Here is a 13,862-nt window from a genome sequence, read left to right as displayed (position 1 = left end):
ATGAAGGAAATATTTGCACACAACACACACACAATTCCACTAAACGAAATATTGCGGTGACTTGTAACTTTGACTAAAAATTATTTCAAAAAAACAAAACAAAAACAAATGTTTAATCAAGTTTTATTCCCGTTTTTTTTTCCTGTTGTATTTACATTGAATTTCTACCAAAAAAAATGACATTAAAAGTACCAGCAATGTGTTTTTAAATACGTTTGTTGGAAATTATATGGAATCTATGTCAGTCTTTTTTAAAACAGGATTTTCCATCCCACAGACAAAAAGATCATCTTCTCTTTTCTTTAACTGCACATTTCAAAAATATAGATGAAATGTTGCTTCTTAAAAATGAGAGTATGTTTACCTAAAATTATAAGCTGTCGCTCTTCTAGTCTTGCGACAATTGCGGCTCTAAACACGTTTTATTTGGCCTGAGTGAGTGAGTTGTGTACGGGGGGTGGGGGGCTTATAGTATCCATTTCATCACACTTCACAATTACACCCTCCTTTGTATTTGAATATTACACAAAATCCCGACAAAATATAACGCGTAGTGAAAATTCAGCACGAAACACTTTCTGAATACAATTATTACTTTTTATTTATTTATTTTTTATTTTTTGCTTCTTGTTCTGGCCTCCTTGTTCATTAAAAATCAGATCAATTCCATATAGATTTTTTTAACTTGAAACTTTTCAGATCGGCTGAGCGTCTACACCTCCGTCCTTCTCCACGTCAGAGCCACGGAGAACCTTAATGAACAGGTGACGCGTTCTGCAGCGACGCAGCCGCTGTTCCGCCTCTGTTCGCAGCCTGCGCGCGCTCCGGCTGGTCTACCGCACCGCGCGAGCAGGTGGGGAGATGTAGCCCAAGCTTAAAGCGGACAGCCTTCACTGACACACACTAAAAAAAAAAAAAAGGGAAAAAAAACATGATTATAGCACGGAGAGAAGACGATGAGGTGGATGGAAGACCCACGGAGGTGGAATAGATCGGATCCGCCGCGATGAGCGCCTCCTTCCCGAAATCTGATTCCACAACCTCGTTACTGAAATCATCGAGGAGATCGACACACCTCCCTGATCAGACATCAGAGATCCGGAGAGGTCAGCATCACCATCAGCATCAGCACCAGCACCGCCACCGTCCCGCCGCGCTCCAGGGCAGCAGCGGCAAAACTGACGAGTCCTTCTGGTCGGCCGAGGGCGACGTCAGCGCTCGGAGACCCCTGTGTCATCCCTCCCTCGTCGGCAGCCAGGACGGGGGTACCGCCGCGGCCACTCGGGGCAAGTGCAAGCCCCACGTCCCGCACAGCCAAGTTCCCGTTCAGCCGGGGCCAAACTGCGAGTCGGACCGCGGGTTGACCGAGCGGAGCCGGACTAACCCCAAACCCTCCCACCGCCACCATCACCACCACCACCACCACCGCAGGAAGCACCACCGGGAAGACCATCCAGATGACGCGGAGCATCCCCAGTCCTGTCACCCGCACGCCCACAGGGTGCCCTCGCTTTCGGACAGCACCGACGACAGGGCCCCGCTGTGTGAACCGAGGGACCGGAAGAGGGGCAGCTTGGCCAGCGGCGGCGGCGGCGGCGGTCAGGTCAGCAGTCCGTCCCCGTCTTCCTGCTCCCCTGTCCCGCCGTCCAGCAGGTCGTCCCGCCGCTCCCGGAGGTCCAGCACCGCTTCCTCTGCATCTGACATCAATTTAAGGAGCGTCCTCAATTCACTGTTCGGGCAGGTATGGTATTTATTATTATTATTATTATTATTATTATTATTATTATTATTATTATTATTATTATTATTATTATTATTATTATTATTATTATTATTATTATTTGTTTGGTTTTGATCGTTTGGCTTTGATTCATTGGACATTCACGTTGTGTGTGAATCTGTGTGTTTTTGGAAAATTCCCTGACAAGTGACAGTGACGATGCCCCCAAAATCCACGTTTAGTTTCAGTGAAGGGACTGTTTGGGGTTTGCAGCATCTGACCGCATATCCTCTACAAACAAACACCCCCATTTTCTCTGAGACGATTCTGTTTGGGTTCATATTCTCTGGCCTCCTCCATCACCTCCTATGTGTTCTGTGTCATTACTGGGCAGACTGGAGAGAGAGAGAGAGAGACAGAGAGCGAGAGAGAGAGAGAGAGAGAGAGAGAGAGCTCCCTTTTTTGTAGCATTCATTTCTTATGTAATTTGGAAAATACAGTTCTACCTCCTACAGATTTCCTCAATCAAGCAGCTCTTTCTGATTGAAGTAGGACAAAAATACGTTCCAGGACCACAGAGGTGGAAAATCTCTGATGTGCTAATGTCTCTGGTGAAAATTGCTTGTGTGGACTTGTGTTCCTACACACCATTCAGTCAGGGACGCTGGCTGCGGTGATTGTTTTGTGTTTGAAGGTAATCACTGATGTTCCCGCTGGTGATGGAGCATCTATTTTCAGCTCTGAGATGTATTTATACAAAGAATAAGAAGGAGAAGTGCGGCTTCATATGCCCGCTCTCTTATCTATGCTGTCATTCTGCATAAATTGGGGCTGCTTTGAAAGCAACCATCTTTCCAGTTCCACCAAAAAAAAAAAAGAAAAAGAAAAAAAAAGCATCAGAGGGCTCCAGCTCAAGCTTTAAACCACTGATAATATGTTGTTTACTGGGCACACTCTGCAGATGTCAGGGTTCATTTGCCTCCATGTTTGGCAATTAGATGTTATCCAAAGGGATTTCTGTACAGTGCTTTGGAAAAGTTACACTTTTTCACATTTTTCTTTATGCTGCAACCACAAACCTCAATGTATTTTCTTGGTGTTTGATATCATAGGTCAACACCAAGCAGTGCACATTACTGAAATTCTAGAAAACAAAAATGAATCCTATAAATACAAAACTGAAAAAGTGTGGTACATTAATATTCAGCCCCCCTGAGTCAGCAGCTACGACTCATTTTTTAAAGGTATGTTTTCTACCAGTTTTGCACATTTAGAGGCTCCGATTGTTTCTTTGCAAAATAGATTCAGGATCATTCTCATTTGCATTTAGGTCCAGACTTTGATTCAGCCACATAACAGCTCCCAACAATTTCTGTTTTTCTGGTTCTCCAGTATCGCCCCGTACTCTCTCCATCTGTCTTTTGATCAGCTCTGACCAGCTTCCCTGTCCCTGTTAAAGATTCCCACAGCATGATGCAGCCACCACCAGTGGGAAGTTTTTGCTAGCTGCACAGCATCCTCCATGTTGGAGTAAAACATCATTTTTGACCAGGTCATATTTTGCCATGTTTGCTTACGAGGCTTGTGGCGCGGTTAACTTCTTACAGATTTGTGGAGCTCATGACTGAACTCTACAAAAAAAACGGAACTGTCTTTTCAAAAGATGTGGATCTCTGCAAATTGTGTTTTTGTTTGTTTGTTTGTTTGTTTATTTGTTTTCTCGACGTTTGAGAAATTTGTTTTCCGGGTTTTTTGATAGGCTAACTACTGAAAGTAGCACTAGATTTTACTTGGGCTACCAGAGTAAAAGGGGGCTGAATGCAGACAGATGCCACACTTTTAAGGTGTTTTTACAAAGATTTTGAAAATCTTCTTGCATCATTTCCTTTCAACTTCACAATTAAAAACTACTTAGAGCCGCATTATATCCCAATAACCCGAGGCCCTGTACATTTGGCGAAATGAAAAGCTCTCAGTCATAAAGACAAACTTGTTGCTCATCCCTCCAGGGAAGCCATCCGATGCTCATAGTATGAAAATCCATTTGCGCAGCTTCCCCCATGAGTCAGCCTGAGAGCATTCTGTGGAAAACACTGGCATGACCCCGACGGCGGTCTTAGCTGAGGAACCTACAGTTGGTCGGTGAGGAGTCTGCAGCGACGCACGGCTTCACACGCCGCAGTTCGAGCAAGACGAGTCTGTTTGACAGCGTAACAGATGCTCGTCATTGTTTGCAGCACGCGTTAAAAAAAAAAAAAAAAAAAGAAGAACGTCACGCCGTAAGTACACACAGGATTTGGGGGGCCGGTTTAGACACAAATGCCACGCCGATAAACAACGGCAGCCGTATTTCTCCCACTTTGTTTGTTTGTCCTGCTACGCGTGCCGTCTGGACTGGAGGTCAGCGTGACCTTGTCACCTGCAGAGGGCAGAGGATGGCGTGCATCAAAGCAGCTGTGGTGGAGGGGACGGTGGAGGCAGGAAAAACAAAAAGGCGTGTGCAGAAATTCTAAACACGGTTTACCTTTGTGTGTAATTTAGAGGTTGGAAGTGATTAATTGTGTCCCCCACCCTGAGTGCAGGTGAGGAGGAACGACAGGAAGCTGGAAATAGGTCGCAACAGAATGTTCTCTTGAACTTGCCTTGTCTGGATTTTCACAGTTAAACTGTAAACACTTTGCACTTTGCAGCGATCATCAGGCGTCAGGTGCACATCTGTTAATCTTATGCAGCAATTTTCTCCTTCTTCCTCTTGTTTATTCTCGTGCTTTCAGAGCCCATAAGCCTGCGCCGAGGTGCCAGCACTGTTTACAGAATAATCAACAGTTTGGATGTTGTGACAGCTGAATGAAATGTCTTTCTGAGGTCCCTTTTCCTTTAATAGGCATTATTATCTTTCCTTCCACAGCCCTCCCTCGTACTATCCCCCCCGCCCACCCCTCCTCCGCTTCACCTTCCCTCTCCCCCTGATGCTGTCGCTGTCACTGCTCCGGACGGTAAAGTACAGCGTAGTTTGGTGTTTATTGTCTCTCGCGCTGCATAGGGACAGGCTAGCACCCCTCCGATCTTCATGGGTCTTGCTGAAAGCAGAGTTTGCATTCCTCCCAAAATCCGTCCTGCAAACCTGAAGCAGAGAAAGTCCTCATGGTCGTACTTAATGCCTCTTTTCTCGGTTGGAATGGGAAACTGCTTAGTGTGGCCTCTCAGAGCGGTAAGGCTTGTGGTTGTCCTCGCTGTCATCCGTGTTTCTTGGACTGTTTGATGGGTTTTGTGGCACATTTAGAAACAGGCAGCAAGTAAACTGCTCAGATTACTATAATTTAGCATCTGTTGAATAATTTGATTAAGGTTTGGATTCAGTATTTCCTAATGAAGCTCTAATGATGCCCTATAGCTGCATAGGGTCCTTATGCAATATATTTTGTGACGCTGTTTGGTTCGCCTTTTCTCTCCCTCTGAGTATGTTTACTGTTCCTGCGACAGTGTATAGGTGTAAGGTGCCAGTCTGTATAAGTGTCAAGTAAACCGTTATGAATAATGAGTGGAAAGTTGGCAACATGTTTGTTTTATGGATGTGTTTAGGTTAGCTTTCTGCTATGTCTTCATATATTTGACAGTGTTTCACTTGTATTGACACACAGTAAAGCTCAGCCTTTACTCTAATGTCTGAAACACAAGCAAATAGGCTGCACTCCATATTCATATGGCAGAGTAACAACAGCCCAGAGTTACTTCCTTACAGCGCCTTTACGAAAGGAAATCTGTAAAGTGTGGCATGCATTTCTCTTCAGCAGCATAATCAAACAAAAAGTCCCATTGCCAGGTTCTAATATTCCGTCATACAACTCACTGGAGGGATGATTAAAATAAAAGCCACAGAAAAAGAAGAAAGAAATCATTTAAAATTAAACATTTAATCAGGTATGAAAAGATTGGAGAGACGCTTAAAATGTTGCTAAATCTTCCTTGGAAAATATCTCTTGAGCTGTGGATCTCTACAGCTCTCCGGCGTTACCACTGACTGTTTTTCTTACTAATCCCATCCTCGTCTGGCCTGTCAGCTAAGACAGACAGCCATGCTCTGGTACACAGTCATGCCATCCGACCGTTTCCAGGTGTCGTATGGAAGGGCTCTGTGAGATCTCCAAAGCTTGAGATATTGTTTTATACTCTTACTCTGCTGTAGAATTTTCCACAACTTCATTTCTGTTCCGTCTGCTGTCTTCCTTGGTCTTCCTGATGCCGTTTGTTCCCTAATGTTCACTGACACTCCTGATGCCTTCTCAAAGCAGCTGGGGTTTTACTCAGATTAAGTTTATTTGCTATGTAGGCGACCTCTTAAAAAATGTTGATGGAACTTGATTTTCTTAGGGGCATCAAAGTAAAGAGGGCTTTATTGCAAATGCATGCCACGCTTTCTGAACTTATATATGAATACAGCCACAAACTGAAAATGGAGTCATCTTGATATTTATAGAATGCCCAAGTCAAAATGCATCACATACTGTTTTACGTTTTTTTTAATTACTATTATTGTTTAAAATCAGTTCTTTGTTGTTCTAACATAAAATGTTAAAGTAAAATGTTATGTTAAATTGACTTTTTTGAGCTCTACATCATGTAAGGTCATTTTCTCATCAAAAACACACCTGGAGTGTTGCCTTGATTTTCTTATGCATGTTTGAGAAATCCTGTAGTCTCCCGTGGCAACCATTCAGCTGTGCAAAACGCCTGTTTGGATCTAGCTCCGCCTTTCAGGCACAGCTCCTCCTCGGAGCTGCAGTTTCTGATATTCCTAGCTTCCCCCTCTCAAAGCACTCCTCTTCTTACGTTCCCCCACTCAGCTCCTTCAGACTAGCCAGGATCAATTAGCAAACACCCGGTGAAACTACGCATCAGCTGAGCTCATTATAGGAGCTAATTCTCAGTGCAACGTTGGTAAAAGCATTGTTAAAAGGTTAATCGATGATGATGTGATGACTTCCTGAAGACAGAGTTTCAGAAAGGTTGGGCGTTTTTAAAGAGACAGAGGCCCAATTTCAAGGTGCTAAATCAGAAAGTAAAATTTTTTTAAAGTCATATTTAATATATGCAGCATTTTTAAAACAACTGAAGGTAACATGGTTTCTTGACTATGCTATAAAATGACACTATATGCCTGAGTACCACATAATACTGCCTCTTTAATAAAATGCATTGTGAAAAATGCTCAAGGGATGTGAACCGTAGACATCTTTACAGCTCTTCCCGACTCCTCGCTTAATTCTACTCTCCTTTGTCTCTGCACACTTGTGGAAAGATGCTCCAGGACGCTGAGAGGAGGCTCAGGCTTGTGCTGTCTTGTGAAGAATCAGGGTATCTCGGGCCGTATCAGGACTCCATTGTTTCCGTGACACAAAACTGCGTTCTCGTGAGCAACATACTGGGACAAACCTCTGTCTTCCTGGGTAAAGGCATGGCAAAGTGCAGGCAGGCTGTACGTAAGTCTCTCAAAACACGCTTGCATCTGCTGTCGTCACATTGGTGAAACTTGCATTTCTCTAAAAAGAAAGGAGTTACAGTAGCACACAAGTATTATTGTGAGCGATATCGTAGAGTTATGGATGAAAAAGTTAATTCAGCTTTTCCCCAACAAGATTTGTTGCTTTTACTAGACGCAGCTTTGGCCAAAGTAGCTGCTGACTTGACTGCTGGCCTTAAACACAAGAATCTCTTACAAGATAGACTTTCTGTCTGAAAGGAGCTCTGGTTCTGCAAGCAAGCAAGCTCACAGCATCACCCCTCCAACACCATGCTTTACTTTGTCACCTCCTGCAGGCGCAAAGTTTGCTCACTCCCCGATGATTTTTCTGTTGTCTTTAATGAATTTGTTTGCACCCCTGATGATGTACAAAAACCCTTACATAAATAAATGTGTCTTTAGCATGAAGACACACTGTGATAAGTAAAAAAAAATGAGTGGGAAAAATAATCTTAGCTTAAATATTATCTTTCTCCACCATTGAGCATCGTAGTTGAGAATTTGTGATGCAGTCTGGCTGCTTCTCCTCCAAACGTCTTCTGCCATAGATAACAGTGGGAATGAGGTGCTTTTCTACGCATCCATTTCTATGCCAAACCAGGGTTTCTGCAGGTTTCATCAACACAAATGTAAGACGTTTAAAGAACCATTATGAATGGAATTTCACAAATAAATCAATTGTATGAGTTGGCAACCAGAAATGAGTCAATGGCTAAGATCAACATCGAACAGCCAGCTAGTAATAAATTTGTACTTACCCACAATGGATTGAAAAAAATTAGTCTATCTAGCTTTATTTTCTGACCTCACTTCCAAACCATTGGTTATGCCTATGAAGATCTGGTGACCCCAAAATATCACTCTTTGCTTCAGAAGTGAGATTTTGAGATTATTTCAACAGGCAGAGAAAGAAGAGGAAAGGAAATGATTGCGGTCAGCACAATTCTCCTTATGTGGGGGACTCCATGCAATGCCACGAAAATTTCTTAAAAACTTATGACACATCTATAGCAGGGTTGCTGTTAAATTTAGCCCATTTGAGGCAAATCTTATCAAATTTACGTTAGCTATTCACTTTAACACCAAATTTATGGTAATGACCAGCTCATTTGTCCAGTTCTGTTGTCGAAGGGGTTGCTGGTTATGATACCTAAGCAGTTTTAAGTTTCTGTATCGTAATGGAGGTTTGCAGACAGAAAAAAAATATATTTATGTATCTGTCAGCTGAGCTAGTAAAAATACTTTGTAGATGTGAAAGTCTCTTTTAGCTGAGCCTGTAGGACATGTCGCCCTGACCTGTGAAGGCTGATGAGGTGGTATTGATGGGTTGACACAGAAAGTACTGATGGTGTGGGGTTGCCACGTTGTTTTCGGGTCCATGTGCCTGTGTTTTCTGTGTCAGAGTTTCTGGTCAGTATGTACTTGGGGCCTGACATCAGCACTTTGTGTTGTGTTTAGACGTCTCTCCTCTCCCGCTGTTAACCCCTCAGCGCTCTGGGAAATGTCTGCTGCGCTCTCTTGCCCTTTAAAGGTTGCTTTTATTGTATACAGACACACAAAAAAAAAACCTCACTGAAATAGTTGGATTCTTCTTTGAACTGCAGCGTTGAGGTTCCTGGTCCAGCACTCTCTCCTCTAAAGTTTTATTTTTCCCGTGAGACTCAGTTCCACTCAGCTGTTAATATTTTCTTACCATTTAAGCTGGAGCGTCTGCAGGGACACTGGGGAATGTTGTGGAAGATTCGGAAATCAGATTTTGGCATCACTTCCGTCACATTATTGTCAGATGCATGCTTGCATGGAGTGTGTTGACAAAGGAAATTTATCTTACTGCTAAAATTATGTGTGTTGTTTTTCATTTATGTGTGACCATTTGATTTTTACCATCCAATAATAAGATGTCTCGTCTCAACAGGACAGAGAGCTGCGGCCAGAAGAAATGGATGGTAAGATTATGTTTCTCCAAAGGACAGCTATTCATTCATGTTTGAGACACGCTGTTAGCATATTACTATGCCGTATGCTGTTTTCTTCACAACAGAGCTGCGAGACGCTTTCAAGGAGTTTGACAAAGACAAAGACGGCTTCATTAGCTGCAAAGACCTGGGGAACTGCATGAGGACCATGGGATACATGCCGACAGAAATGGAGCTGATAGAACTGAGTCAACAGATAAACATGAACCGTAAGCCCATAACCGTCTCACTCGTGTATGTAATGTATGTACAACAGATTCCATCAGAGGTTAATGTGCAGTCATCATAAGCATAAACACCCCCGTAACTTCAACAACGTCTGGAACTGGATGCATAACGTTGAACTGATTGTAAACTTTCCTCTACAAGCAAACCTATGGGGGCAATTATCAAAAAAAATCTGAGCCAATGTCCCGTGGAAAGTTTCGCTTTGATCACATAATTTTTACAGCCACTAGCCTATTGGACCAGCTCTATTAGCAAAATGTCTAAAATGAATTGAGATTGGCTGTTTAAATGTCACAAATCCAGCTTTTATTATGGTCATTGCGTTCCCAGTACGGATGAGGTCCGAACCATTAACAAGGCTAAAAGTTATAGCCTGCTTTTTCACTCCAAAACTATTTCTGTGTAAACAATGTCCTGTTGGAACACCTAGATGTGTCCAACAATAAATCATCTGACCCAGATTGTTAAGAAAATGGGTTAGGATGGATGTTCGATAACAACTCATTGTACCAAAGCCCAATCCTATTAGTATGACCGTCCATGAAGAAAGATTTTTTTATCTGAAGACTTACGACCTCAAACTCAAGAGAAATATGTTGCTCCCCACGTTGAACGTGTAAATAACCTTCCAGAAGGAAAGTTTTACGGTCAGAGTAGGTAAACATTGAGCCACTTGGCCACAATGACAAGAAATATGTTTAGCAGAGTCAAAGTGAGACTTTCAAACCAACAACTGAGGGTAACGATCAAAAGGCCCCCCAGCAAGTCCACCTCTAAATGACTGAAAAAACAAAACAAAATTAAGGTTTTTAGAATGGCCTAGTCAAAGTAATAGAAAAAAAAGTTGAAATGCATCAACAAAAGCTCAAAATGAACTCAGCATTCATATTTATGTCTCTAAATTTGTGCCCTGAACTGTGTGTAATTGTATCTGGGGATGTTTTTATCCGTCTTACACCAGTGGGAGGTCATGTGGACTTTGACGATTTTGTGGAACTAATGGGCCCAAAACTCCTCGCCGAAACGGCAGACATGATTGGGATAAAGGAGTTAAAAGACGCATTCAGAGAGGTAAGGTGGTCTGACATTTTACTAGTTAATGCTCTTTCATAGCTTTTAACATTCATTTAAGTCGTGTCGTTTTGATTGTTATTAATGTTACTTCTCTGCTTGTTATTCTCAGTTTGACACGAATGGGGACGGTGCCATAAGCACCACTGAGCTAAGAGATGCAATGAGGAAGTTATTGGGCCAACAAGTAAGTGATCACAAAGAAAGCCGAGCTGGTGAACTGATTTTTTAGCCCCTGTGTGTGGGGCTCTAGTTGTTCTTCCTGACCTATTTTCCTCTTTTTCAGGTAGGCCTTAAAGAGGTAGAAGATATCCTAAGGGATGTGGACTTAAACGGTGACGGACTTGTTGACTTTGAAGGTAAAATGAGTTTCTTCTCTACTTTCCACTGCCTTCAAAAGTATTCATGCAGCTGGAACTTTTTCACATTTCATCACGGCACAAGTCTAAACTTCCAAACTTGTACTGGGATTTTGTAACTGCAGGTGCAAGGCTTTTGGGGTTTGTTTGTCTCAGCTTTGGACATCTACTGAAGCAGATTGTTCTGTGCAAAGCAGCTAAGCTCAGTAAGATTGGAGTTAAAACACTTGGGAGCATCAATTTCCAATTCTTGCTGTAGATTTATAGTTGGGTTGAGTTCTGGGCAGCTAGAGTCTCAAGTCATTTGCGGCCTCAAGTGGCCCTTTTTCTCTAGCACCTTCTTAGTGCGGCTTGACTTGGTTCTACGCCGTTGTAAGAGTTTTCCACTAGTTACGGTTAAGTGGTACCAGCCCAATATTTTACTACTTACTTCACTGGGGTTCCAAGTATGAAGACTTGCACTGAAAACGTGACACCAGAAGACTGTTGGCCACTGATTGGCCAGGGAGTGGAGTCAGTTTTTCCATCATAATAGTGACTCCCTTGCAGTAATCTGACTTGACATTTGTACAAAGTCACAGCAGTGACTGAATCTGACAGAAAGCTACAGACTGAGCGGAATCTTCAACATTGCTTCCCTCCATTGTTGCGACTTTGGCTTGGGAGTAGACCTGGGGAGGCAGCTCAGACTCCCCAGGGAGATTGTTCTGCTCTGGCCAGACCTAACCACAGTCTGTGACTTCTGTCAGAGCCACAGAGGACCGTCTTGTTGGTGGAGCTCACCGTCCTGTAGGAGGAAAGCATGGTGGCTGTCAATGAACGGAAGCATCCTAAGTATGGGGACCTGTGAGAAGATTGCAGGAAGGATAGAAAGTCACCATGTACTCCTCCAAAGTGGGAGGTAAGGGCTTTGTTGGGTCTTCATCTGCTCCATTACTTGGAATGGTCAGGAACAGAGCGTCCGGAAGCCATTAAAGATCTGGCAGAAGAGGCAGAGAAGGGTAGTGGCTGAGGAGGAAGGATAGGAGTTTGGGGGGAAGTAACACTTAGGTTACCAACAAGGGGTGTCAGGGAAAGATCTGTGTCATCGCCTTGCCCCCAGGAGATGTACTGGAGTTAAAGGAGCAGAACATTAGCAGCTAGTGGTCTCTAGCTGATGACCCATTTATGCCCATAGGGGTATTCAGGAGAGCACATTTCCACAAAGGCACTGGTGAAGGTGCGTCAGGCAGCAATGCCTAGCAGGTAAATCACTCCCCTGTATTGTATACGTTGTGTTTGTGTCACGTCCAGATCACATTACGGTACTTTTCAGACTGTGGGACAACCCAACCTCTCTGACTAAAGTTGTTTATTGTAATGGAAAACCAGTCGAACTCCGTAGAGTTGAGCCAAGTCGACATGCACTTCTAGGTGCTAATGGAAAATGCCCATAACAGGCTTTCTTCCAGGAATTTAGCTCCATACATCTTTCCATTAACTCTTTGTGGCTTTCCTGTTATGGCCGAAGAAAATCATCCTTACTGCATGATGTTATCACCCCCCAGGTTTCACATTGCAAATGGTGTGTTCAGGGTGTTAGCATTATGCGTTTTATGTGTGCAGGCCAAAAAGTTGTAGTTTGGTGTCATCTGACCAGGGCACAACATCTCTGTTCTGTTTGTTAAACTTTAAATTAGACGTTCTTTAAAGTATGCAAACTTTTGCAAGGACTTGTATTAAAGCTATATAACAGGGCATGGCTTAATTGTTGCATTTTGTCATTATTTCCTCTCTCGTTCTTTTCTCTTTCAGAGTTTGTACGAATGATGTCTCGCTAAGTTCGGACATCGGTCCTGAATGTGAAGCTTCTTCACACTAAAACCACGTCCAACTAAAGGACACGCCAAGATCTACTGAGCCATCGAAATCTAAATGACACTGGAATTCAAACTCTTCGAATGTTACAGAGCGAGGGTTCCCCTCCCACTTTCAATCAATAAGTGTTCTTCCTGAAAAACTTTTAAAGTTTAACCGAGGCAGAGTTTGCTGTAGCATAGCTAAAGATTGTCTAATTTATGTTTTTGCACTTTAATTGTCACTTAACAACAACTTCCTGTGTGGATAGATTGTCGGTGTCCTGTCTCAGATTCTACATGGTGTAATTAAGTGTCTTGCAAAATGTCACCTTCGATGTTTTCAGCAGCATCAGAATGAGGGACTGAATGTAGGAAAGACAGAACATTAGCACTGTTGAATGTTTATATATTCGCACATCGTCTGTTGTATTAGAAATGTACTTGAAGGTACCTTTGTGCAGCAATGGTGCTTCACCAAGAAATCAAAGTGGCAATACCCACACCTGTAATGTAACTTTGTGACCATGTGTAATTTTTCACTGTGCCAGACCTGTTCCAATGAAAAAGCATCACTGTCTGACATGCAGCAAAGAAAGAAATCTGATCTTCATGAGACTCAACTCTCTGAAATGCCTCCATATTTGTTATCCACTGAGATCAGCAGAAGAACAAAGGAAAAAGACAGCAAAAGATGGACGGCTTTTCTCAAAAGCTTAAAAAGTGCTCACCGACACTGACCAGCGTTGATCTGCAGCAATACAGCACATGTTAAGACTGTGTCTTTTTGTGTTCGTGTCTGAATTCACAAAAGCCTGTGAAGTAGAAATGGCTGTTTTGGAAAGTCTGTTTAGGTCAGCATGAGGTCACACAAATGTGAACTGTATGTACAGTGGATCCAATCACGTTGTATCTGTCACTGTCGTCATGACTCGATATGTGGTAACGTTCCAAACATCTGTGCTGTCAAACAATTTTTTATGCATGCCAAAGAGAAACATTTACTACATTTAGTATGCACAATTTTGTTTATAAAAAGAGGAAACATGATATTTGGACAAGTTAAACGTAGAAAAATAAAAGGTGTTTACATTTGATCCCTTTTTACTACTGGTATGTGTGTTTTATTATGTGGACTATGTCAAAATATTA

The 13,862-nt window shown here is 42.7% G+C and overlaps 1 protein-coding gene across 3 annotated transcripts; it reads left to right on the top strand.

Moving 5' to 3' along the window:
* The first annotated feature begins 363 nt into the window (after positions 1-363).
* On the top strand, positions 364-13,807 carry cabp1a (calcium binding protein 1a). Of its 3 annotated transcripts, none has more exons than XM_081610496.1 (8): positions 364-1,741; positions 7,020-7,196; positions 9,157-9,187; positions 9,283-9,426; positions 10,407-10,516; positions 10,629-10,703; positions 10,803-10,875; positions 12,670-13,807. In XM_081610496.1, the coding sequence occupies exons 1-8, from the start codon at positions 1,007-1,009 to the stop codon at positions 12,693-12,695; spliced, it is 1,371 nt and encodes a 456-aa protein (XP_081466622.1). In that variant the 5' UTR covers positions 364-1,006; the 3' UTR covers positions 12,696-13,807. The 3 variants fall into 3 exon arrangements, with proteins under 3 accessions (XP_081466622.1, XP_008415772.1, XP_008415773.1); XM_008417551.3 differs by lacking the exon at positions 364-1,741 and adding an exon at positions 4,791-4,931; XM_008417550.3 differs by lacking the exon at positions 7,020-7,196 and having other exon boundaries at positions 384-1,741.
* Positions 13,808-13,862: the final 55 nt, after the last annotated feature.

Source organism: Poecilia reticulata, chromosome 9, assembly GCF_904066995.2.
Source record: "Poecilia reticulata chromosome 9, P_reticulata-male-v2, whole genome shotgun sequence".
NCBI classification, from domain to species: Eukaryota; Metazoa; Chordata; class Actinopteri; order Cyprinodontiformes; family Poeciliidae; genus Poecilia; species Poecilia reticulata.
The sequence above is the reverse complement of the archived record's forward strand: the minus strand, read 5'-3'. Positions and strand labels throughout refer to the sequence as shown.